The sequence below is a fragment of the Lepus europaeus genome, chromosome 20 (assembly GCF_033115175.1).
Source record: "Lepus europaeus isolate LE1 chromosome 20, mLepTim1.pri, whole genome shotgun sequence".
NCBI classification, from domain to species: Eukaryota; Metazoa; Chordata; class Mammalia; order Lagomorpha; family Leporidae; genus Lepus; species Lepus europaeus.
Genome location: NC_084846.1, coordinates 28,540,032 through 28,566,287, shown reverse-complemented (window position 1 = coordinate 28,566,287; position 26,256 = coordinate 28,540,032). Strand labels below are relative to the sequence as shown.

At 52.1% G+C, this 26,256-nt stretch overlaps 1 protein-coding gene across 1 annotated transcript in view; it reads left to right on the top strand.

Moving 5' to 3' along the window:
• GSDME (gasdermin E) overlaps positions 1 to 26,256 on the top strand; it is a 47,527-nt gene that overhangs the window by 10,338 nt on the left and 10,933 nt on the right. Inside the window, exons 3-4 of the mRNA XM_062178793.1 lie at positions 19,487 to 19,658; positions 21,113 to 21,233. Of these exons, the coding sequence (XP_062034777.1) occupies positions 19,487 to 19,658; positions 21,113 to 21,233 (293 nt within the window). The remainder of the gene's footprint in view (positions 1 to 19,486; positions 19,659 to 21,112; positions 21,234 to 26,256) is intronic.

Below are 26,256 nucleotides of genomic sequence, written 5' to 3'. Positions count from 1 at the left end.
TCTACAAATTTTGCACAGAAAACATTAAAAATGCTATTCTTTATGATGGCCCTTAGTTGACGTGTTTAAAGATGTTGCAATAACTCTTGGGAAGAGTACAGTTTGAGTATGCCATGAACTCCAATTTAATTTAGGAGGTTTTCAAAGTGGGGTACTTGAGGGCCTATGTTTTTCTGGAAAAAAACCAAATTTTTCTGGGTTTTCTACTTGATTGGTTTCCTGACGGCCATTAGGGGTTTGGAAATCATCCCATTTGTGTCCATGTGTTGACATTGTGTCTGTAGTTGGTGCTGGCATCATTATTTTTAATAGAGTTTGTGCCGAATGATTTAAAGACTTCTGTCCTTATGCACTTGGAAAGCGAGACTCCTGGGGACTGGCACTGTGGCCTAGAGGGTTAAGCCACTGCCTACAGCATCAGCATCCCATATGGGCGCCAGTTTGAGTACTGGCTACTCCACTTCTCTTCCAGCTCCCTGCTATTGGCCTGGGAAAACAGCAGGGGAAGGGTCAAGTACTTGGGCCCCTGCACCCATATGAAAGACCCTGAAGAAGTTCCTGGCTTTGGTCTAGCCCAGCCCTGGCCATTGTGGCCATTTGGGGAGTGAGCCAGCAGGTGGATGACCAATCTCCCCCTCTCCCCCCTCTCCCCCCTCCCCCCTTCCCCCTCCCCCTTTCCCCCCTCTCCTCCCTCTTCCCCCCTCCCCTCTCCCCCTCTCTCCCCTCTTCCCCCTCCCCTCTCCCCCCTCTCCCCCCTCTCCCAGCCAGGAGCCAGGTGCTTCCTCCTGGTCTTCCATGCGGGTGCAGGGCCCAAGCACTTGTGCCATCCTCCACTGCCCACCTGGGCCACAGCAGAGAGCTGGACTGGAAGAGGAACAACTGGGACAGAATCTGGTGCCCGAACCGGGACTAGAACCCGGGTGGCTGGTGCCGCAGGTGGAGGATTAGCCAAGTGAGCATACAATTCTTTGTAGTAATTTCTGATGACTTTTTTTTTCTGTGGCATTTGTTGTTATATCTCCTTTTTCATGTCTAATTTATTGATTTGGGTTTTCTCTCCTTTTTTGGTTAGTTGGGCCGATGGTGTGTCAATTTTGTTTATTTTTTCAAAAAACAGCTCATCGTTTTGCTGATCTTTCATTTTTTTTTGATTCAATTTTGATTTCTTCTCTTATTTTAAATCTTTTCTCCTAGTTTTGGGTTTTGTTTGCTGTAGTATTTTTAGATCCTTGAGATGCATTGATAGCTCATTTATTTGGTGCCTTTCCAATTTCTTGATGTAGGCACCAATTGCTATAAACTTTCCTCTTAACACTGCTTTTGCTGTATCCCTTAGGTTTTGATGTGTCGTGTTGCTCTCTTCATTTGCTTCCAGAAAGTTTTTGATTTCTCTTTTGGTTTCTTCGATGACCCACTGTCCATTCAGGAGCATGTTGTTCAGTCTCCATGTGTTTGCACGTGCTCTAGGGATTCCTGAGTTGCTGATTTCCAGCTTCCTTCCATTGTGGTCTGAGCAGATGCATGGTATGATGTCGATTCTTTTGAAATTGCTGAGGCTTGCTTTATAGCCTAGTATGTGGTCAATCCTAGAAAAAGTTCCATGCACTGCTGAGAAGAATGTGTGTTCTGAAACTGTAGGATGGAAAGTTCTGTAGATATCTGTTAGGTCCATTTGGTCTATAGTGTTGACTACATCTGCTGATTTTCTGTCTGGTTGATTTGTCCATTGCTGAAAGTGGAGTATTGAAGTCCCCAGTACTATTGTGTTGGAATCTAAGTCTCCCTTTATATCCATTAACATTTCTTTTAAATAGCCAGGTGCCCTGTAATTAGGTGCATATACATTTATAATAGCTACATCTTCCTGTTGAATTGATCCCTTAATCTCCCTTTGTCTCTCTTAACAGTTTTTGTGTTAAAGTTTCTTTTGTCTGATATTAAGATGGCTATGCCAGCTCTGTTTTGGTTTCTGTCGGCACGGAATGTCTTTTTCCAACCTTTCAGTTTCGGTCTGCACGCACCTTTGTTGGAGAGATGTGTTTCTTGTAGGCAGCAAATAGATGGGTTTTGTTTTTTAATCCATTCAGCCAGTCTTTTTTTTTTTTTTTTTTAAAAAAAAGGGTTTATTTTATTTATTTGAAAGGGTTACAGAGCTACGTAGAGACAGAGAGAAGTCTCCCATCCACTGGTTCACTCCCCAGATGGCCCAGAGCAGTGCCGATCTGAAGCCAGAAGCCAGGAGCTTCTTCTGGATCTCCCACATGGGTGCAGGGGCCCAAGGACTTAGGCCATCTTCTACTGCTTTCCCAGGCCATAGCAGAGAGCTGGATTGAAAATGGAGCAGCTGGGACTAGAACAGGCACCCGTGTAGGATGCTGGTGCTTCGGCAGGGCTTTAACCTGCTGTGCCACAGCACCGCCCCCAAGCTGGCCTCCAGTCTTTTAACTGGAGAGTTGAGGCCATTTACATTCAATGTGATTATTGATAAGTAGTGACTTTGCCCTGCCATGTTTCCAAAGATATTTCTAATTTAGTCTTTGAACTTCCTGTGATCGTTTACTGAGAGATTTTCTTCCTTTACTTTCTTTAGTATTGATGACTGTGTTTCTGTGTGTAACACATCTTTAAGCATCTTTTGCAGGGCTGGATGAGTGGTGACAAATTCAATTTCTGTTTGTTATGTAAGGTCTTTATTTTACGCTCATTCACAAATGAGAACGTTGCAGAGTGTAATATTCTGGGATGACAGTTTTTTTCTCTTAAGACTTGGGCTATATCTCACCATTCTCTCCTAGCCTGCAGGGTTTCTGATGAGGAGTCTGCTATGAGTCTAATTGGAGATCCTCTGAAAGTAATCTGGTGTTTCTTTCTTGCACATTTTAGAATCTTTTCTTTGTTTCACTGTGGTGAGTTTGATTACAATGTGTCATGGTGGGGATCTTTTCTGGTCATGTCTGTTGGTAGTTTTTTGTGCTTCCTGTACTTGGAGGTCTCTTTCTCCAAACCTGGGACGTTTTCTGCTAGTATCTCACTAAGAAGGCCTTCTAATCCTTTCTCTCTCTCCATGCCTTCATTAACTTCTAGAACCTGAATTTTTTTTTATAGTATCCTGTAGATTCCAAAAAATGTTTTTTAGATTTCTGATTTCCTCTTCTTGTCTTTGGTTTGACTGTATGCTTTCCTGTGCTCTGTCTTCTAAGTCCGATATTCTCTCTTCTGCTTCACTGATTTCTGTTTTTAAGGCTCTCCACTGCATTTTTTATTTGTTCTATTGAATTCTTCATTTCATTTTGATTCTTCCTTAAGATTTCAATTTCATGAGAGATTTTCTTTTATGTCCTGCATGGATTTCAGTAGTTTGTGTGTTTGCTTTTGATTACTTCTATGTAATCCTATCATCAATTTTTTGAGTTCCTTTTCTTGCATTTCTTCTATCTCATCATCTTCATAATTTTGTATTGAAGTGTTGTGTCCTTTTGTGAGTGTCATGTTGTCTTCATTATTCTTGTTTCTTGGATTGTTGTATTTGTTGTTCAGCATTTGTGAGATACTCATTGGTTTCTTCAATTTTTTTTTCCTCTGCCAGGTGGCTTTTATCATTGTACTATGATTCTGTAGATAAGTGGACTTTCTACTCTCAGTGAATCTCTAGAGGCTTGTAGTAGGTATGGCCACAGAGTTCTGCTCAGTTCTCCAGGGTTAAGGGCATGCCTAAGGTGACACACCTGGGTCTGGCATGGTGAATCTTCTTTTTTTAATGTGAAGGGAAGTCATCCTGCTCAGCTGAGCTCCCCTCAGTAGAGACCAGTGCCTGAGCACTGGCCCCAGTGGGTATAATATTCTTTTGCTCCGTCCCAAGGACCACACACAAAGGATCTGTGCAGTCCTCAGTGTAAGTTCCGATTCCCCAGCAATGTCTCTCACCGGGTAACCAGGACTGCCCAAGCTTGTGGCGTCTCCCACTGAGACTGCTCAAAGTATCAGCCACACTGTGAGTTCTCCCACACACCCTCAGATTTTTTTTTTTCCCCCACAGTCCTGGTTCAGAAGCTTCACACAGTCACAGCTCCTAGCCCCTTGTTATTTCTCCCCACCAGAGTCAGGAATCTCCACTCGCCTGATTGCCATGTGCAGACACAAGCTGCCCAGCTGTTAGGTATGTCCAAAAGGGCACCTGCTCTGTCGGCTTGTATGCCTTGGTAAGGTGATTGGAGAGTGAGAAACGTGTCCATACTGTTCTTTTTTTTTTTCATCTCTCCTCTAGTTAGGCTGGTGTACTTTCCTCCATGGGGCTTCAAGCTTCGTTCCCTCTAGGCTCTTCCTGCCAATTTTTCGCCAGTGTCTTGGGCTCACTTTCCAGCGCTGGTGTGTAAGCTCTCGGCTGTTGGAGTCCCAAGCCAGGGGCACCCATGCCCTCCTCGTAGGTCCACCGTGTCCCTCTAATTTCAGTAGAGTTTCCTCTGTTTTTTCCCTCACTCTTCCCTGAGACTATACTAGCTCCACTTTTTTTTTAAAACATTCTTCCCCTGGGCTAGAGCAGTAAGCTCCTTCCCTACTCTGCCAAGACGGTCTTGGAACCATCCCTACCCATTTTTCTAAGATCTGCATTTTTCTTTGAAAGGGAGAGAGAGACAGAAAGGCAGAGATCATCCATCCGCTAGTTCACTACCCAAATGTCTGCAGCAGACAGGGTATGGCCAGGCCAAATCCAGGCACCTAGAACTGCATCAGGGTCTCCCGTGTGGGTGTCAGGGACCCAACTACTATGGCCATCACCTGCTACCTTCCAGGGGGTGTATTAGCAGGAAGCCAGAATGGGACATAGAGCTGGAGCTTGAACCTGGGCACTCTAATGTAGGATGTGCGCATCTTAACCACTGTACCACTCACTAGCCCTCGGGCTCATCTTTCTGCTTAAAAAATAGATTGTGGAAACACTGAAGATACATATAAGGAGTAATATCATAAACACTTAAAAACCACCTCCTCCTTGCTTAGCTACAGATCTTTTCCTGCCTCCACTGCCCAGGATGTCACCAGCCAAACAGGATGCACGTTTCTCTGAGTATCAGCAGAGCCGCCAGGGGCAAGTTCTCCTTATCACAGCCATTAGCGCTGACGCTTTGCTTCTGTCAGTGCAGAGTCCGCGTATCGCACCCGGGCAAGGCCAGTGCCCTAGGAGTGCAAGGTGTGGCTTGTCCAGACTAGAGGGGATGGGCTCAGGAGGGAGAGGACTCGATGCCCTAGGAGGGCCCGATGCTCCCCTCTTCCTGCTGGTTCCCCCTGCTCCGAGGAGTTAGTGCGCCACCTGCGGTCTCCCAGCTGACCTCTGCCGGGGGATGGCCTGGGCCTGCTATGTGGGTCAGAGGGGCACTGGTCTCTGCCTGTAGCAGCTGCCGGTATTCTCCCAAGCAGAGCACTGGCCCAGGGGTGTGGTGGGCCCCAGAGGAGTGTGCAGGGGACATGGTTGTTCTCTGTACAGCGTGTGTTTGTAGCAGGAGGTGCTTACTGGATCCCTCCGTGAAGATGCACCGTGTCCTCTGACAGAGGCACAGCTATGAAGCATCCAAGGCCTCACAAATCTACCTTTTAATTTTCATGTTTTGTTTTTAAAATTTTTACTCAAGAGGCAGAGATAGAGAAAGAGCAAACAAGCAAGTCCTCATCTGCTGGCTCACTTCCCACATTCCTGCAGGGGTCTCAGACCAGGGGCCAAAGCTGGAGGCTGAGAGCTGGGAACTCCATGGGGGTCTCCCACATGGGTGGCAGGGACCCAACAACATGAGCCGTCACCGGCTGTCTCTCAGGGTGCATGTTAGCGGGACGCTGGGATTCCAACCCTGGCACTCCGATGTGGGGTGCAGGTGTCCCAAGTGGCCTCTTTATTTATTTATTTATTTGACAGGCAGAGTTAGACAGTGAGAGACAGACAGACAGAAAGGTCTTCCTTCCGTTGGTTCACCCCCCAAATGGCTGCTATGGCTGGCGCGCTGTGCCGATCCGAAGCCAGAAGCCAGGTGCTTCTCCTGGTCTCCCATGTGAGTGCAGGGCCCAAGCACTTGGGCCATCCTCCACTGCCTTCCCGGGCCACAGCAGAGAGCTGGACTGGAAGAGGAGCAACCGGGACAGAATCCGGTGCCCCAACTGGGACTAGAACCCAGTGTGCTGGCACCGCAGGCGGAGGATTAGCCTAGTGAGCTGCAGCGCCACCAAGTGGCCTATTAACCAACCTCCAGGCCAAATGCATACCCTCACGTCTTTTTTTAAAAGTTGACTTCCTGAGACCTCCAGGCCATACCTGAAATTCAGTTTGTTGATTGCCGTTTCTTCCTAAGTTATTCTGGGTCTGCTCTAGCTGTGAGGACAGTGGGCCCTGGAAGTTTGTCTGATGCTGTTGACCTCTGTGGGTTCCTTCTGCATGCAAACCCCGACAGCCTGTGGGCAGCCCCCTCCTCAGTGCCCCCACTCTGCATGCTGGAGAGAAAGGTGTTCCAGGGACCCTCTGTGATCCATGTTCCCAAGTTGTCTTTTTTGTCTTTCTGTAGATTGTCCTGTCCTGTGAGCTTTACTTTTGAGTGCTACTTCAGGTGTTTTTGGAACTATGTAGGATTTAAGTCCTAAGAAGAAAACATTCTTGTATGATTCTCAGGTTGATTGACATTGTTGTTCGTGATGAAATCCAGGATATCATCTATTAGAAGTTGCACCATTATTTTAAGCACCGCAAAGAAAGAACACTGCCAATTAAACTATAGCACCTGTCAGTTTTCAAAGTCTCCTGATTTCATTTGGGTGAGTGAGTGGTGTAGCAGATAAGACGCCGCTTGGGATGCCCACGCTGCGTGTCAGTGCCAGGACTCAGAGTTCCCATCTCTGCTTCTCATCCTAGCTTCCTGCGAATGCACACTCCGGAGGCCGGTGAAAGCTCAAGTACTTGGGTCTCTGCCATCCGTATGGGAGACCAGGATTGAGTTCCTGGCTCCTGGCTCAGCCTTGGCCATTGTGGGCATTTGGGAGTGAACCAGTGGATCGAGATCTCTGTCTGTTCTCTATGCCTTTCCAACACAATGAACAAATAAAAATGTAAGGAAATTCTAATTTTAGAAGTTTTTTAAAAATTACTTATTGGGAAGGTAGCAAGAACTTTGATCTGCTAGTTCCCTCCACAAATGGCCACAATGGCCACAGCTGGGCTGACCTGAATCCAGGAGCTGCTTCTGGGTCTCCCACATGGGTGCAGGGGCCCAAACACTTGGACCATCCTCTGCTGCTGTCCCAGGCCATTAGCAGGGAGCAGGATTGGAAGCAGACCCACTGGGACCGAAATCTACATCCATATGGGATGCTAGCGCTGCAGGCCGTGGCTTTACCCACTATGCCAAGGCTCCAGCCCCCCTTAGAGACATTTAAGCATGAAGAAAAGGTATGTGACCCAGACGTGTCCACAGCTGGGTTGGCTGGGCTGCCAGGAGGTGGCAGGTGAGCAGGTTCCTGCCTGGGCCTCACACACTGCGTGTGGCTCGGGGGCTCAAGCCCTGCCTGCACTTCCTGTCTTCCAGTCCTAACCCTCTGAGGGGCTCCAGCCCAAATCCACCACCCCAGCCAGAGCGCTGAGCATCAGCCGCAGCTGCCTCCTTCTTTGCCTCCTTCTCTGTCTTTGTCTCTCTCTCTCCTGATTTCCCCCCATTCGGTTCTGTCTCTTCAGTGCGTGTCTCCCTGGTGCAGGGCCCCCTTCCCCCTTGCCCCTCAGCCATCCAGACTGCATCCGTCTGGCCCCCTCCAGTGCGTGCCCCACACAGCTGCCAGGCAGGTGCCACCCGGCCGCGTCCCCTCCTGTGTCCTGGGAGGAAGCCTGCCCTCTGCTCAGCTTCCACTTCTCCCACACTGCAGGCCCTGAGCTTCGCGCCATTCCTGGGCTTAATCCTCCAGGCTCTTCCTCGCCTCGCGTAAGGCTCCTTCATCCCTGCGTGCAGGCATGGCCCCCTCTGCTCCACCTGGCCAGCAGCACCCTCATCATACAGGGGCCTCCTGCCCCCCGCTTGTGGTGGTAGAACCACAGTGGACTTGGGGAGTGGTGGACATGGCCTGGTTGTTCTGGACAGAGGAATGATTCGTGTCTCGGAGGGACAGAGCAAGAGCTTGTTAAAGACCTGTTTAATTAATTTGTTTGGAAGAATGATGGAGAGAGAAAGAGAGGGGTCTTCCATCTGCTTGTTTGCTCCCCAAGTGGCCACAGCAGCCGGGGCTGGGCCAGGCTGAAGCCAGGAGCCAAGGACTCCACATCTATGTCTCTCACATGGTTGGCAGGGACCCCAGTACTTGAGCCATCACCTGCTGCCTCCTAGGGTACACATTAGCAGGAAGCTGGATTGGAAGTAAAGCAGCAGGGACTCGACCCAGCACCCCTGCATAGGATGGGGGTGTCCCAAGTGGTGGCTTACAGGTGAGATTTCTAAATGCTACTCCGAATGGTCGGCAATTTAAAAATCTATGGATTATTTCTAGAATTTTCCATTTGATTTAGTCTGTGACTGATTGTGGATAACTGAAGCTGTGGAATGTGAAATGGCAGAGAAGGGGGGACTACTGTTTGTGGGAAGTCGAGGCCCAGGGCTCAATAATGAGGTTTCTGGAGACTTGTCCCCTGCTCCAGCATGGGCATCTTTGATGGAGTGAAGTCTCATCTGCGGTTCAAACAGATGCTGTGGTTGGTCAGTTTCCAGGAGGATCCCATGCTGATGCCTGGGAAGTGTGCACAGGGATGAGAGCATGCATTGAGTGCCGTCTGTATGTAGGGCCTGGGGAGGCTAAGGAGGAGGAGGTGGGCACAGGGCTTTGGGCTGACCACTGCTGAGCTGCAGGGCTGACCTTTCACTAGTCTCTTACAGGCCGGGTGCCTGTGGTCATGGCTTGTGAGCTCTGTGTCCCTCGTTGCTCTGGGAGTTAAGGGTGGCGATGAGTCCCTGTACCAGGTAGGATGGGTTTAGTTGCAAGGATCATTTGTCACTTCACATAAGAAAGCATGTGGTTTGTTCAACAGCTGTGTCAGCCCCATGCAGCCTCTGCCTGCCCTGCAGCCCTCATTTTCTTTCTTTCTTTCTTTCTCTCTCTCTCTCTCTCCCCTTTTTAAAGACTTGTTTATTTGAAAGGCAAAGTTGGTGGGGTGGAAGGATGAGAGAGGTCTTCCATCAGCTGGTTCACTCCCTAGATGGCCACCAGGGCTGGGCCAGGCTGAAGCCAGGAGTTTCTTTTGGGTCTCCCAGGCAGGTGCAGGGTCCCAAGCACTTGGGCCATCACCTGCTGCTTTCCCAGGCACATGTGCAGGGAGCTGGATCAAAGGGGGAGCAGCTGGGGGATTCAAACTGGCATTCTTTGATGTAGGATGCTGGTGTCCCAGGCAGCAGCTTATCCTGCTGTACCCGAAGGCTGGCTCCGCTTGTACCTCTTTTTAGAGGAAGAAAACTCTCTGAGGGTCCCTCGACAGATGCTTTCCTTTGATCTCAAGGGCCAAAGTTGCCCCAAGATGCCTGATAAGAATGAAGGGGAAGGAATTGGAACAGCCATTGAGATTCCACTGTCATGTCCACACCCCGTATCGGAGTGCACGGCTCAGGTCCCAGCTCTGCTTCTGGTTCTAGCTTCCTGCCCATGTGCACCCGGGGAGGCAGCAGTGGTGGTGGTTGAGTCACTGGTCCCTACTGCCCCCATGGGAGACACAGTTTGAATTCCAGGCTCCTGGCTTTGGCCTGGCCCAGCACAGGCTGTTTTGAGTATCAGATAGTGACCCAGCAGATGGGAGTTCTCTCTCTCTGCCTTTCAAACAAATGAAAAGAAATAAAATAATAGGCCGCGGCTCAATAGGCTAATCCTCTGCCTGCGGCGCCGGCACACCAGGTTCTAGTCCCGGTTGGGGTGCCAGATTCTGTCCTGGTCACTCCTCTTCCTGTCCAGCTCTCTGCTGTGGCCTGGGAGTGCAGTGGAGGATGGTCCTGCACCCGCATGGAAGACCAGGAGAGGCATCTGGCTCCTGGCTTTGGATCAGCGCGGTGCGCTGGCTGCAGCGCGCCAGCCGCAGCGGCCATTGGGGGGTGAACCAATGGCAAAGGAAGACCTTTCTCTGTCTCTCTCTCACTGTCCACTCTGCCTGTCAAAAAATAAAAAAAAATAAAAAAATAAAATAATAATAAAAAGAAAAATGGAGTGACCACCAGGATTGGCTGAGAGAGGAATCAAGAGCCCACTGCCATTTCCGGCATGGAAAACCAAGACACTGTGGCAAAAAATGATCTTCATGAAGGATCTCTGTGAGTGAGACCCCAGCAGAAAGAAGTGGCCAGCAAAAAATGATGTGCTTTTCTCTAAAGGGAGGAGAGAGCTTCTACTTTGCTTATGGCCTTGTCTAAATACTGACGGAGTTTGTAGCTTCAACAGGCTTCCATGGCCTTGGCTGCTCATGTCAAGAGCCTCGGGTGATTGCTGACATCATACATAAGAGTGTTAATCATTCAATTAACAGCAGGAGTCACTGTGCACTAACTCCTCATGCAGGACCTTTGTCCTCAATGAGTTGTATTATGAGAGTTAACTGTAAATCTTGTTCTCAAATAATTTTTTCGTGTGTGTGTGTGTGCGCCAGTTATTGAAATCTTTACTTAGTGTGGAGTTGGTCTTCTGTGTACAAAAGTTAATTGAAAATCTTAATGGAGAATGGGACTGGGAAGGGGAGAGGGAGGAGGAATAGAGGTAGGGATAGGGGAGTGGGTGGGAGGGCAGGTATAGTGGGAAGAATCACTATATTCCTAAGGTTGTACTTATGAAATTTGTATTTTTTTAGAAGATGTGGAAAAAAATCACGCTGCCCCTTGGAGGGCTCCCTGGCACCTGCGCAGGGCTGCGAGGAGGCTGTGTGAGTGCCCAGACTCCTGGTAGGAAGGTGCCAGATCCTTCTACAGGCTCTGCCCTGAGCACTGTAGGTAACAGCAGTGGAGGGTCTGAGTGGGGGGTGCCTTCCTCGCACTCCAGTTGCCAAAGAACTTCCAGATGTTAAGGGGGGAAAAAGAACATCCTCTTGGAGGTGCAGACAGGCAGATGAAAGGCAGCAGCACCTGCCTTCCAGCATTTTCCAGGACTCTCCCCAGGTGAACCTCGGTCACGGCCTGCTTAGCCACCCCTGGGACTGGATGAGGCCGAGTGTCTGAAGGGAGCGTCGTGAGATGTCCACAGGGCAGGGTTGGGAGTTCACACGGTGACATGCGTGGCCCTCGTTTCTCTCTCGTACAACTGGTCTGCAAACACCTGTTTTCTTCCCTTCCAGCTGTAGCTGTAGCAGATAAATCAAAGCCCCTTGGGAGAAATTGCCAGATGACTAAAGCCTTAGTCTTCACTCCAGATCTGCTTTTCCGCGGGTCAGCAATTCTTTTAAGATTTATTTTGTTTGAAAGACAGAGTTACAGAGTGAGGTAGAGCCAGAGAGAGAGAGGTCTTCCTTCTGCTGGTTCACTCCCCAGATAGCCGCAATGGCTGGAGCTGCGCCGATCCGAAGCCAGGAGCCATGAGCTTCTTCCAGGTCTCCCACATTGGTGCAGGGGCCCAAGGAACTTGGGCCATCTTCACTGCTTTCCCAGGCCATAGCAGAGAGCTGGATCAGAAGTGGAACTCCCGGAACTCAAACTGGGGCTCATATGGGATGCTGGCGCTTCAGGCTGGGGCTTTATTTTAACCCACCATACCACAGTGCTGGCCTACCCGGTTTGGCAATTCTTGCTCCACATTCTTTTTTTTATTTATTTATTTTTGACAGGCAGAGTGGAGAGTGAGAGAGAGACAGAGAGAAAGGTCTTCCTTTGCCGTTGGTTCACCCTCCAATGGCCACCGCAGCCGGCGCACTGCAGCCAGCGCACCATGCTGATCTGAAGCCAGGAGCAGGTGCTTCTCCTGGTCTCCCATGGGGTGCAGGGCCCAAGGACCTGGGCCATCCTCCACTGCCTTCCCGGGCCACAGCAGAGAGCTGGCCTGGAAGAGGGGCAACCGGGACAGAATCCGGCGCCCCGACCGGGACTAGAACAAGGTGTGCCGGCGCCGCAAGGCGGAGGATTAGCCTGTTGAGCCACAGCGCCGGCCACGCCACATTCTTGTCACAGCAGGCTGGCTTCCTCCTTTTGGCTTTTTTCAACATCTCAGCTCCAGCTCCTGAGGAGATTGGGAGACCGTGAAGCTGACTCTGCCGGTGCTGCAGGGCTCCCTCTGCCTCTGGTTGCTTTGTGGGATGCGGGAGTGGGGAAGGCACTGGGCTGAGAGTGAGAAGAGGTGTGTGCTGACTTTGGCTCTGCCACTGCTGATGTGGGCGGGTATGGACCCTCTCCAGGGTGCGTTCTCCCCGTGTGAGCCAAGACACCGGAGCCCCTCCCCGGAAGCCCTGGCCTACATTGCCAACCAGTCCCGGCCTTCTCGGCCCTGGCTGCCCCCAGCTCAGACTCCACATGCTTCTCCTGGTTTTCCACCAGGGATCGTCCTCTGGTCCCTTCTGCATTTGAGATTTCTCCATGACAGACTGCACACAAACGCCATCCTCTGTCCTGACAGACCCTCGCTTGGGGAGCATCTGATCAGGACTTGCATCTGATCAGGACTTGGTGGAAAAGCTTCCTCCAGGATTTGTGGTTGTCAAGGGTGGTTACCTAGGAGACGAGGGGGCCAGCGACCGCCTTGGTCTTGCCTGCCGAGAACCTGGTGTCTGGAGTGAGTCAGGGCTGTTAGCGGTGGTGATGCAGGAGCAAGAGGCAGGGCTTGGTGGTCTGCTGGAGAAGGTGGACCCCCCCCCCCGTGTCTCTGTGGGAGGGAGGGACCCCGGGACTGCCTTCCTACGTTGGGGAGGAAAGCCCCTGCCCTCCTTTTGGGTATTGTCAGAGTTTTTTTTTGTTTTTTTGTTTTTTCTTGTGCAGGCTTGCATTTTGGCTTTTGAAAGTCTTAGAGAAAATGGACATGAAAGGTTGAGGCTGGAAAGGCAGCAGCTTCCTTAAGGCTGGACGTGGGAGGCTAACGGGGGTGGGGCCTCCTTCCTGCGGGTCCCCAGCAGCCACGCCCCTCACCCTCCACCGCTGCCTCCTGCTTCCAGGTAGCCGGTGGCTTAATCGCTGGGGGGACCTGCTCCCGGGCTGATAGCTTAGCTCAGGAAGCATCCTGAAGGTGTGGCTGTGTCTTTGACCAGCTAGGAGGAAGATCTTGACTTGGTTTCCCTGCCGGAGTGGAAGGAAAGAAGGCTTATGGAGCACCTGCCACGTGCTGGGGACCCTGGAACTTCATCCCCACTGCACGTTCTCATTTTACGGGTGGGGGCAGGGCACCTAGGGCCGTCGGAGACTGTCCTTAGTAAGAGTGTGTCCAGGGTTGCTCCCGACTGCTGGACTGCTCGTTTGCATGGGAGAGCTTCTGCCTGGTCCCTGCATCTCAGCGGGCAGATCCCAGCCACCATCCCTGCACCCCTAGGACAAATCTCACTTGATCAAAATTTGTGATTTTTTTTTATATGGTGTTCGATTGGATTTGCTAGCATTTTAATTTTTGCATCTATTTTCAGGGATATTGATCTATGGTTTTCTTTTTTTGTTGTACCCTTGTCTGGTTTTGGAATCAAGGTAATGCTGATCTCGTGGAATGGATTGCAAGGTTCCTGCCTTTCAGTGTTGGGAAGGACTGTGTTGCTTCTCCTTGAAGTTTTGTAGAATCCAGCAGTGAGGCCATCTGGCCCTTGGCTTTTCTTTGCTGGAAGGCTTTTGAGTATTAATCTGATCTCATTCCTCCTCATTGATCTATTCAGGTTTTTTATGTCTTTGTGGTTCAGTTTTGCTATGTGGTACATGTATATAAAGTTTTCCATTTATTCTAGGTTTTCCAGTTTGTTGGCATATACTTGCATTCATAATAGTCCCTGATGGCCCTTTGTATTTGTATTTCTGAGGTATCATTTGTAACATCTCTCTTTTTTTTTTTTTGTTCAGGTCTGATTTAATTTGTCTTCACTTTTTTCTGAATTAGTCTAAGGGTTTTTTGATATTGTTTCTCTTTCTAAGAAACAAAACCTTCATTTATTGACCTTTTGTATTGTTTTTGTTTTTATTTAATTTATTTCTGCTGCTGTGATCTTTCTTTTTTGAAGAAAGATTTTATTTAATGAATATAAATTTCATAGGCACAGTTTTAGGAATAGCGGTTATTCTCCCCATACCTGCCCTCCCACCCCTACTCCTGTCCCACCTCCTACTCCCTCTCCCATCCCATTCTTCTTTAACATTCATTTTTAATTGACTTTATGTACAGAAGACCAACTCTATGCTAAGTAAAGATTTCAACAGATTGCACCCACACAGACACACAAAGTATGAAGTACTGTTTAAAGACAAGTTTTACCGTTAATTCACATGGTACAACTCATTAAGGACAGAGGCCCTACATGGGGAGCAAGTACACAGTGACTCATGTTGTTGATTTAACAATTGACACTCTTATTTATGACATCAGTGATAAATAAGACAGAGTTAGACAGTGAGAGACAGGTCTTCCTTCCGTTGGTTCACCCCCCAAATGGCTACCACGGCTGGTGCACTGTGCCGATACGAAGCCATGAGCCAGGTGCTTCCTCCTGGTCTCCCATGTGGGTTCAGGGCCCAAGGACTTGGGCCATCCTCCACTGCCTTCCCAGGCCACAGCAGAGAGCTGGACTGGAAGAGGAGCAACCGGGACTAGTACACGGCGCCCCGACCAGGACTAGAACCCGAGGTACTGGCGCCGCAGGTGGAGGATTAGCCAAGTGAGCCGTGGCGCTGGCTCCACCCAAGGCTCTTGACATGAGCTACCAAGGCTATGGAAGCTTTTTGAATCCACAGACTCTCAGTATTTAGACAGGGCCATAAGCAAAGAGAAAGTTCTCTCCTCCCTTCAGAGAAAAGTACAACCTTCTTTGATAGCCCCTTTTTTCCACTGGGGTCTCACAGAGATCCTTCATGTAGATCATTTTTTTGCCACAGTGTCTAGGGTTTCCATGCCAGAAATGCTCTCATGGGCTTTTCAGCCAGATCAAAATGTCTTAAGGGCTGATTCTGAGGTCAGAGTGCTGTTTAGGGTGTTTGTCATTCTATAAGTCTGCTATGTGGACTGCTTCACATGTTGGAACACTCTATCCTTTTAAATTCTATTGTTATTATCAGACATTTGGTCTTATGTGATCACTTTGACACTTAGATGATCAATTACATACTTAATGTGATCACTTTAACATGTAAGATGGCATTAGTACCACCCAGCTTAATGGGATTTGGAGTCCCATGGCAAGTTTTTAGCTTTACCCTTAGGGGTAAGTCTGTGGGAATGTGTGCTGAATGGAACAGTTCTGCCCTCTCATTTTTTACTGGGATCTATTTTCAATTGGATTTATACACCTATGAATAATTCTATGTTAAGTAAAGAGTTTGACCAATGATATTAAGTAGAAAGAAAAAATAATAAAAAAAGATAATAAACTGTTCCTTGACAGTCAAGACAAGGGCTGTTCAAATCATTGCTTCTCATAGTGTCAATTTCACTTCTACAAGTTTCCTTTTAGATACTCTGTTAGTTGTCATGGATCAGGGAGAACACATAATATTTGTCCCTTTGGGACTGGTTTATTTCACTAAGCATGATGTTTTCCAGATTCCTCCATTTTGTTCTAAATGACTGGATTTTTCATGTTTTTTTTTCACTCCTGTATAGTATTCCATAGAGTACATATCCCATAATTTCTTTATCCAGTCTTCCATTGACTCAGTTTAGGTTGATTCAATTAGCTTTTGACTAATTCAAGGATGCGCTTTTTTAAAAAAAACTATTTATTTGAAAGGTAGAGTTTTATTTATAGAGAGAAGGGAGAGCGGCAAAGAGAGAGAGAGATCTTCTGTCTGCTGGTTCACTCTCCAAATGACCACAATGGCCAGGTCTGGGCCAGGCGGAGACCAGGAGTCGGGAACTCCATCTGGGTCTCTCATGTGGATGGAAGGGCCCCAAGTACTTGGGCCATCCTCTACCGCTTTTCCAGGTGCATTAGCAGGGAGCTGGGTCAGAAGTAGAGCAGCCGGGACTCAAACCAGCACTCTGATATGGGATGCTGGCGTCACATGGTAGCTTAACGTGCTGTACCATAGCACCAGCCCCTCTTACATGGCCCATTGTTTATTCAGGAGCCTGTTGCTCTGCCTCCACATATTTGTGTAATTTCTAGAGTTTCTTTTGTTGTCGACTTCTAATTTTTATTCCGTTGTGGTGAGAAGCAATCCATGATATGGTTTCAACTTGTATGAATTTATTGATTGTTTTATGGCCTAATGCATGGTCTGTCCTAGAGAATATTCTGTGTGCTGATGAAAAAGATGTGTACTGTGCAGCTGTTCGGACCATATGGTCTACAGTGTACTGTCATGCTAAAAATATTGATTGAGCTCTTCTTATGTGCTGGGTGCTGATGCAGCCCTGGCTGTGAAATAAACAAGTCCGCACAGTCCCTATTGTGTGGGATTTATGTCCTGGATGGAAGCAGCAGGACAATGTAAGAGCAGATGAAGGACTGAGCTGGAGGAATATCCTCTGGGAATCTCGCCTGATGAGAAGTGGTCTTGGGATGCGACGGCCGCTTGGTGAGGTGTGTGCAGGGAGTGCTTCTCCAGGGAGGTGACGGATGCAAAACAGGTTGTGACAGGGGATGTGGCAGCAAGGCCTTGGCATGGGCCTGCGCATGTTGGAGGCACAGAGAGAAGCCTGGAAGGTGAGGTGGGCGGGGAGCAGGGGCAGATGGTGGGTGGGAGCCAGGTGAGCAGCTGAGATGGGATGCAGTGGTCACGAAGGTTTCACAGCGAGGCAATGATGGGAGAAATCAGCTCCCACACAAGCAAGTGGCCCACAGTCCCCGGGAAGCCGGGCACGGGAAGATGCCTGGAGCTGGCTGGTGTTGCTGTAGCACCTAACCCTGCTCGGCACGCTGCCTGGCACCCAGCTAACACGGAAGCAGCCATGTGCAGCAGGCATTGCTTCCATCGGTTCATTTGTGTTCTCATTCCTTCCTGAACGTGGGGCCCGTGGGCAGCCTTTTTTATGCTGTTATGATGAATGTATTTTATTAGGGGGGAAAGATTGGGGGACTTTGCATTTCTTTGGCTTCTACTAGGATTGAACCAGTCTTTTCTCTTTTTTAAGTTGTAGCAAAATATATATAACATAGCATTTACTTTTTTAACCAAAAGATATTTTTAATTTATTTGAAAGAGAGAGAGAGAGAGATCTTCAATCCACTAGTTTACTCCCCAAATGGCCTCAGTGGCCGGAGCTGGGCCTGGCCTAGGCCAGGATCCTGGAGCTCCATTTGGGTCTCCCAGGTAAGTGGCAGGAGCCCAGGTGTTTGGGCTGTCTTCTGCTGTCTTCCCAGGTGCATTAGCAGGGAGCTGGATTGGAAGTGAGTAGCTAGGTACCGAACCTGCACTGTGATACTGGATGCCAGCGTCACAGGTGGCAGCTTAACCCAGTGTGCCACAGCCCCTGCCCCGCCCATTTACCCATCTCTAAGTGGACAGTTCAGTGGTGGTACAGGCATGCGCACTCTGTGTAGCCATCAGCACGGTCCATTTCTAGAACATCGTTGTCACCCCAAACCAGAACTCTGTAACCATACAGCAATTGAGACGACTCCCCATTCGTACCCCCAGCCTTGGTAATCTCCGGTGTGCCCTCTCTCTCTGGGAATTTGCCTGTTCTGGGTTTGCCATGTATGTGGAAGCACATATGTGCCCTCGTGAGCCGGCCAGGAGATCTTCAGAGTTCATCCATGTTGTAGTGTTAGAACTCCGTTCCGCCGGCGCCGTGGCTTAACAGGCTAATCCTCCGCCTTGCGGTGCCGGCACACCGGGTTAGTCCCGGTTGGGGCGCCGGATTCTATCCCGGTTGCTCCTCTTCCAGGCCAGCTCTCTGCTATGGCCCGGGAAGGCAGTGGAGGATGGCCCAAGTGCTTGGGCCCTGCACCCGCATGGGAGACCAGGAGAAGCACCTGGCTCCTGGCTTCGGATCAGCACGGTGCGCCGGCTGCAGCGGCCATTGGAGGGTGAACCAACGGCAAAAAGGAAGACCTTTCTCTCTGTCTGTCTCTCTCACTATCCATTCTGCCTGTAAAAAAAAAAAAAACAAAAAAAAAAACAAAAAAACAACTCCGTTCCTGTTTGTTATGGGATGACGTCATGTTGTCTCTGTTGATGGGCACTCAGGTCGTCTGCCCCGGGCAGGTGGTGACACTGAGATGGGACTTCGCACTGACTCACTCTCTGCAGCCTGGAGACTCCACAGCTGCCTCAGAGGGGGCGACCCATCCCACGGAGTGTGACTGGGGTCGGCCACCCAGCTTTTCAAGGGGCCCAACCTTGGGCTGCTTAAAGAGCCTGACAGAGGAGCGGGCCTTTTGTGGAGTGGTGACAATGCCACTGAGGGCGCTGCTGCTTCTATCCGAGTGCCTCCGTTCACGTTGCAGCTCTGCTCTGAGACCACCTCCTGCTCGCGTGCACCCTGGGAGGCAGCAGGTGACGGCTCCTGTACCTGGGTCCCTGCCACCCACGTGGGAGACCCTGACGGAGTTCCTGGCTCTGGGGTTGGCCTAGCCCAGCTTGGGTTGTTGTGGGCATCCAGGGAGTGGAGCACCATGGATGGAAGATCTCTCCCTGGCCATCTCAGTCTGTCTCTGCGTCTCTCTCTGCCTTTCGAATGCATTAAACGACTAAAACCCCCGGATGAACACTTTAATTCTCCTCTTGCTGGTGGCAGCCGTCACACACTGCCTTCCCTAAGAGCCCCATAGACTTTGAGCGCTGAGTGAGCCTCCGGAGAGGCTGCTAAGCACAAAGTCACGTCCTGTGCATGGAAAGTCGGCCTGTTCTTGAAATTGTGCAGACTTTCCAGTGGCTGGCTGGCTGCCCCAGAGACTGCTGGGTGACCCTGGGCAGTCCATGCCCAGCTGGCCTGTTTCTCCATCTGTGAAATGGGATGAGGCCCTTTCTAAGAGTTTGCACACCCCCCTGCACAGGCAGGTGAAGAAGGTCCTGTGTGGTTCAGGTCTCATCTCCTCCTCCGTGCGCGTAGCTTCAGCCTGGCCCTCGTCTTCTGTGAGAAGCTGCTGGCCTCCATCCCCCACAACACTCCTGTAGTCCCTGGGCCAGGGCTGTGCTGTGCTCTGGTTAGATGGTCCAGCCCAGGGCCCAGGGCCGCAGGCCGACGACTGTGGTTCCCATCTCCTTGACTGACCTGCTCCCCGGGCCCTGGCAGCTGTGAGAGGACCCCGGGAAAGGCTGGCTTCTGCCTCTCCGGGTGACTTGCTCGCATCTGCTTGTCCCCTGTTGCTGGAGGAGGAACTGCACCCCGGGTCTGTCCACCCCCTCCCACCCCCAGAGGCCCCGGGACCCTCACGGGTACCTCCCTTTTCCAGGACGATAAAGCGGAGCCACCCTCTGCTCCGGTACCTGCTGGAGAGGCGGGGCGAGGTCCTGTGCGTGCTGACGCAGAAGATTGTGACGACGCAGAAATGTGTGATCTCCGAGCACGTGCAGATGGAGGAGACGTGCGGTGGCGCCCTGGGGATCCACACCAAGACGGTGCAGGTGCGTGCGCGGCTGCCGCCACCGGGGACCGGGCAGGGCCGCCTGGGAGTCGGGGGCGGCGGCTTCAGTCGTGACTCCAAGGCCAGCTCAGACTGGCTGCGATGAGCAGGAGTTTATGGGTCGCGTTACTGAAGCGTGGGGGGCGCTGGCTGCCAGCGCTGTCCTGGGTTGTCTCTCTCCTCCCGTTGCCGCCCCCTGTGGGCTTCCATCTGATTTGTTGCAGCCTCGGAGGTGAGAGTGCTGGGGTGGGGGCTGGCCAGGCTGACAGCGCTTGTCCCTACCTGGCCAAGGCAGGGACCACCAGGACACCTGGACTGGCCAGGCCCGCCTGGGTCACGCCAATCCCTCCCGGAATACATGGACACAAGGGAACCTAGAGGGCCTTAGCTCTCTGCATGATTGCTTTGGGATTGGGCCTTCAGATCCTTTGTGGATCGGGTTGGGGCAGGTGAAGAGCTCTATGAATAAGAAGATTCTTCCAGATTCAGCCATAGCCAGTCTTAGCAGCCTGATGCCGGGGCCAGTGGAATGGGCCATCACCCTCCCAGTTTGTGCCGGTCCGGCTCGCCGTGATGGCCTCATCTGTCTGAGATCACTCTTTGGGGTTCTCCGGGGTGTCCAGCCCCTGGATGGATGTTTGCATCCCGAAAGAGTTAGAGGTGGTGTCTGATGGGAGGTGACTCAGGCTGGCCCTGCCCACGGTCACCGCCCACGGCTGTCACTTCTTGGACCAGGATCAAGTTGATAAAGCAAGAGTCTGTCATCTCGGGCATCTGGGCCATGAAGATTCTCATTGTGCTCTCCCGTGGGCTCACGTTTGTGCGTGGAGACAAACTGGGTGCCTGGGTGCCTGGCTCCCAGCATTTCCCATGCACCCTCATCGGGGCCTGCTTCCCCTCCCGTGGGCCTCTTCCCTACCCGCCTGGCTGTCCCTGTGCGTATGAGCACTGGGTACTGTCTGAGCGGCCTGCATCACAGGTCCTGTCTCCCAGCCACATTCTCCCGGCCAGGCCTCTTTCTCCTATTTTTAGATTCGTTTTTATTTTATTTGAAAGGCGGAGTGACAGAGAGAAGGAGATCTTCCACCCACGGGTGCACTCCCCAGATGGCTGCAATGGCCAGGGCAGGGCCAGGCTGAAGCCGGGTCTCCCAGAGCTCAGTGGAGCTCGGGTGCTGTTTTGGGTTCTCAGCAGGCTCTCAGCGTGATTCTCGAAGCCCCTCTCTGGGTTACGGTCTTTCTTCGGCTTTGTAGTTCCACCGTATCCTGTCCTCTGCCTTCTTGCTTTTGCGCCACCAGCTTGGCCATTGGCCAGGGAGTCTGTGCGACTCCCCGCGATGCCGCTCAGCAGCACTAAACACTCCCGGCATTGCTGGCTTCGCCTTCCTACTTGGCCCCAGGGACGTTTGTGCAGCCTCTGTGTGTCCAGGAGGGAGCCACGTGCTCTCGCCCGCAGGTGTCGGCCTCGGAGGATGGGAACGTTGTCAAGGACAGCAACGTGGTGCTGGAGATCCCCACCGCCACCACCATCGCCTACGGCGTCATTGAGCTCTACGTGAGACTGGACGGCCAGTTTGGTGAGTGCCTGCTCCGGAGCCCCACGTATTCCCCTGCGGCACCCCCTTGGGAGGGTCCCCTACTCCTGCTGGGCGTCACGGGGGAGAGAGGCCCGAGATGTCAGAGAGTTGGGGACCTGGCCCCCTGGACAAGTGGCTTTGGCGGGGGCTGCCCAGGACTGGGGTGAGCTTCTTGGAGCATGGGCTGTATGGTCAGAGACCCCCCCAGCCCACCGCAGCTCCATGAGGTCATCATGCAGAGCTGTAGCTTAGGACAAGGACGGAATCGGAGGCAGTGTGCGGGGCGCCTGGCACCATGTCAGCTCTGCACGACTCCACCTTAGCTGTTCATGGTGGTGTCATCGCTGTGGCTTCCTCCCTTCCCTCTCCACGCCCACGCCAGAAATGCTGACCATGACCTCCCTCTGCCAATCACAAGTGTGTCTTTCGTAAGGTCCTGGGGAAACGAGGGTGTTAGTTGAGCAAACGTCTGCTCGGCCCAGATGCTCTCGGGGTGTTGGGCCTGGGAGCACAACGTGGCTGCTTCCTGCATGGGTGTGCTCACGTGTTACGGTTGTGTTGATGAGAAAAACCACTTCATCTTGTAGAGACGTATAGTAAGATTTGACGGGTAAAAGGGAAATGTGTCTGCGGTTCGCATCCGAATGATGAGCGGTGTGTGAGGCGGGGGTGTGCCTGGGGGCGGAGGGGCCCAGGGCGGTCCTGGGGCTGGCAGGGAGGGTACTGTGCTGTTTATCTTGCAGCAGTGGGACACTGCCCATCTAAAAACCCGCCATGCCCGTGTGCGTGGCTGTCTCGGCCCTTCCCCCGTTTGTGTCTGGGGAAGCTGGGTAGAGACGAGCAAGTCTCCCAGAAGGAGCTTCTGCGCTCACTGAGCCCAGTGCGGGGCGCCCTGATGAGGCCCCTTCTCCAGCTCAGCGGCACCGGAGCAGACAGCGAGGCACAGGGCCCTGCGTCTCTGGGGGAGAAACGACTGAGCCGAGCCACGTAAACAGGAGCTGTCAGTTTTAAGGTGCGGGGCAGGGAGGTGGGTGAGGGATGCTGAAACACCAAGGGTACCAAATCCCTGTCATCTTGGACACTTTGGTGATGATGAGTTTCTGATGATGATCCCTGTAGTCTCTGGGATCGGGTGTGGTGAGCGCTGTTATCGCAGGCCCTGTGTGGCTGCGGCCCTGCCCTTGGCCGTCCCCTGCGGCCTGGTCAAGGTTATTGTGTCCCTTCCCCCATGCTCCAGCCTTACTGAGGCATCATTGACAAAAATTAGATGTGTTCAAGGTGTACAACCTGATATACGTAGACATTGCGAAACGAGTACCACATCAAGCCAGTTAGCACACCTGTCCTCCCACATTCCAGTGTGGGGGGGGTGGGGGGGTGGGGGGGTGAGGATGCTTGAGATCTATGTGCATAGCAAATTTCAGGTAAACGTTATTTCCTATTGAAATGTCAAAGTTATACACACTTATTTATCCACACACATAAATATATTACATGCTGACCAAATCAAGGTAATTAGCATGTCTGTCACCTCATGTGCTCATGGTGTCTATGTGCTGAGAACATTCCAGAACCTCTCTTGTAGCTGTTTGGAAATACACGATGCCTTATTGTTCACGGTCGTCCCCGTAGTGTACGGGGGACAGCAGAACTGACTGCTCCTGTCGCATTGGAACTCTGCCCAGCCAGGGCTCGCACCTCTCCTCCTGTGACACCACGTGTGGTATTCCGCCCTCCAGATTTGTCTGTGTTGTCTGAAGCCGCAGGATTCCCTCCCTCTTCACGGCTAAGTAGTATTCCATTGTGTGGCCGCACCATGTTTGCTTTGTCTGTTCATCTGCTGCTGGGTGCTTGCGTTGACCCAAGCCTTGGCTAAGCACACAGTGTTCTGAACAGTAGCCCCCGTTCTGTAGGTCAGGCTCCTGGCACTCGCTCAGAACAGAAACTTCTTCCCTTGGCCACACCTCCCAGCCCCGCTGTTCCGGATGCTTCCTCGTTTGCGATCCTGCCTGTGCGTGAGGCTGTGCCGTGCGTGGCTGTTTCTCTCGGGGTCATGTCCTCCCTACTGTCCCACGTTGTCCCAAGTGACAGGGTTTCCTTCCTTTTTAGGGGCTGAATTGTGCTCCAGTGCGAGTGTTTGCCACGTTTGCTTGATCTGTCAACACCTGTTTTTTTTTTTTTTTTTTTTTTTTTGCCAGGCAGAGTTAGAGAGACAGAGAGAAATGTCTTCCTTGGTTCATTCCCCTAATGGCCGCTACGGCCGGTGCTGCGCTGATCTGAAGCCAGGAGCCGGGTACTTCCTCCTGGTCTCCCATGTGGGTGCAGGGCCCAAGGACTTGGGCCATCCTCCACTGCCTTCCCGGGCCACAGCAGAGAGCTGGACTAGAAGAGGAGCAACAGGGACTAGTACCCAGCGCCCCAACCGGGACTAGAGCCCGGGGTGCCAGCGCCGCAGGCGGAGGATTAGCCAAGTGAGCCATGGTGCTGGCCTGTCAACACCTGTTTTTAAGATTTATTTTATTTTAAAGGCAGTTACTGAGGAGAAGGCAGAGAGAGGTCTTCCATCCGATGGTTCACTCCCCAGGTGGCTTCAACGGCTGGAGCTGCGCTGATCCAAAGCCAGGAGCTTCTTCCGGGTCTCCCACACGGTTGCAGGGACCCAAGGACTTGGCCCGTCTTCTGCTATTTCAGGCCATAGCAGAGAGCTGGATCAGAAATGGAGCAGCTGGGACTCGAACTGGTGCCCATATGGGATGCTGGTGCTACAGGTGGTGGCTTTACCCACTGTGCAACAGCCCCAACACCTATTGTGTCTTGCCACTGTGAGTAGTGGTGTGTCATGGCCCTAAGCCTTTGGAGAAGGTGGCTGGTCTTGAGGGGGCCAAGAGCACTCTGAGGCCTCTTGGGGTGACTGGGCGGGGGGGGGGGGGTTGCTGGGCACTGGCTGCCCTCTGAGCTCCTGGCTGTTGGTTCCAGCAGGCAACCTTTCCCCACCCTACCCTGCCCTGGGCTCTACTGGGGTGGCCTGTGGCTCCTAGGGGGCCACTCTCAGAAGGATGCCTTGCCTTTCTGGCTCAGCTCCCTGTTCACATTTCAATTCCAAGCCTTTTATCTCCCCTGCCTGCCACTGTCTTTGAAAATAAACTCCTCTCCTTGCTGCAGACAGAGGTGCCCTGGGAATCCTTTCCCCCAACCCCACCCCCACCCGGCCCAGGCTCCTGCCTGTCACCCACCGCCTGGTTCCTAAGCCAGATCTGCTTTCTCTTCCTCCTTTTTCTGCCTATCTATGTTTCTGTGGGTCAGCTTCATAACCAGACCCCTGTGGGACCCCCAGAAGAGGCTGCCACTCCCTCCCTGCTCTCCTGGGTGGGACTCCTGCTTATCCTTTGAAACATAGGCAGGAGTCTGACCCTCCTGCCTCCCCATGGGGGGGGGGGGCTCCTAGCCACCCCAGCTGTGGTCTCTGGCCAACAGCCCCCATCTGGCTAGGCTGAGGGCCAATCGGAAGCATCCTTTGGGCACCTTGAACTTTGCCACGCACTTCTGTATGGCTGAGCCTTGGCCCCATCCCTTTCACTGTGGGCTGCCCATGCAGTGCCCCTTGGCTGGGGCCTCCCATCATGCCCCTGGGGCCTGCATGCCTCTCTCCAGGCAGCTGACCCTGCTCAAGTGCTGTCTGGGGCTCCCTTTGTCTCAAGGACAAAGCCAGCCCCTTGTAGCACGTTTGGGCCACCCTGGTGTGTGTCCCCAGCCTTCCCTCTCATTTCCGACCCAGTGAGGTCCCCTCAGTTATCCCCTGTCTGGGGACGCGCCTCCCTCTCTTGTCTCTGAGGCCCCAGCCAGCCCTCCTGTCTGGAGTGCTCTCTGCCCAACTGACTGACAATAGCCGCTCAGATGCTGCTCGACTAAGAAGCCGTTTCTGGTTTTCCTTCACCAGCATGGGGTGTAGCACACACAACCCCAAAATGTGTGTTTAGTAGCTGTATTTTTTTTAAAGATTTATTTCTTTAGTTGAAAGAGTTAAACAGAGAAAGAAGGAGAGGCAGAGAGAGGTTTTCCATCCGTTGGCTCCCTCCCCAGTTGGCCGCAGTGGCCAAAGCTGGGCTGATCTGAAGCCAGGAGCCAGGAGCTTCTTCCGGGTCTCCCATGTGAGTACAGGGGCCCAAGGACTTGGGCCATCTTCCGCTGCTTTCCCAGGCCATAGCAGAGAGCTGGATCAGAAGAGGAGCAGCTGGGACTTGAACTGGTGCCCATATGGGATGCCAGCCCTCCAGGCGGCAGCTTTACCTGCTATACCACAGCACCAGCCCCTTAATATCTTTTAAAAAATTGTATTTATATGAGAGATGAAGAAGGCACCCATGTGCTTATTCACTCCCCAAATGGCCACAACAGCCAGGGCTGGGCCAGGCTGAAGCCAGAAGGAAAGAAAAGTGCAGTGGAATTTGTTGAAAGCTTGAGAGAGGGAACTTGGACATCTCTCCCTCTCCTTAGGCACAGGACCAAGTGCAGAGTGGACTCTTTCTGGATGTTGTAGTCAGACAGCGTGCGTCCATCTTCCAGCTGCTTGCCGGCAAAAATCAACCTCTGCTGGTCTCGGGGGAGAGGGGGGATCTTCGCCTTGACATTCTCAGAGGTGTCCCTGGGCTCGACCTCCAGGGTGACGGTCTTGCCATCACCCAGGGACTTGAGCCATCACTGCTGCCTCCCAGGAGGTGCATGAACAGGAGGCTGGAGCTGGCATCAGAGCTGGGGCTCGACCCCAGGCCCTGCCGTGCGGGACGTGGGCATCCCACCCAACGTCTTGACCTCTGCCCGGAGCCTGCCTGTCTTAAAGGCATTGGAAACAATAGCAGAAGCAGGGCTCAGATGCTCCTGAGAGAGAGGAGCCTCTGTGGGTGGAGAAAAGGAGTGTCCTCCTTCCCAGAGACCAAGGCTACAGAGCTGAGTCTCTACCAGGAGGCCTTGTGGGACCCCCGCTGCCAACCGCTGGCTCCCGCCCTCTGTCCTCTCTCTGCAACGC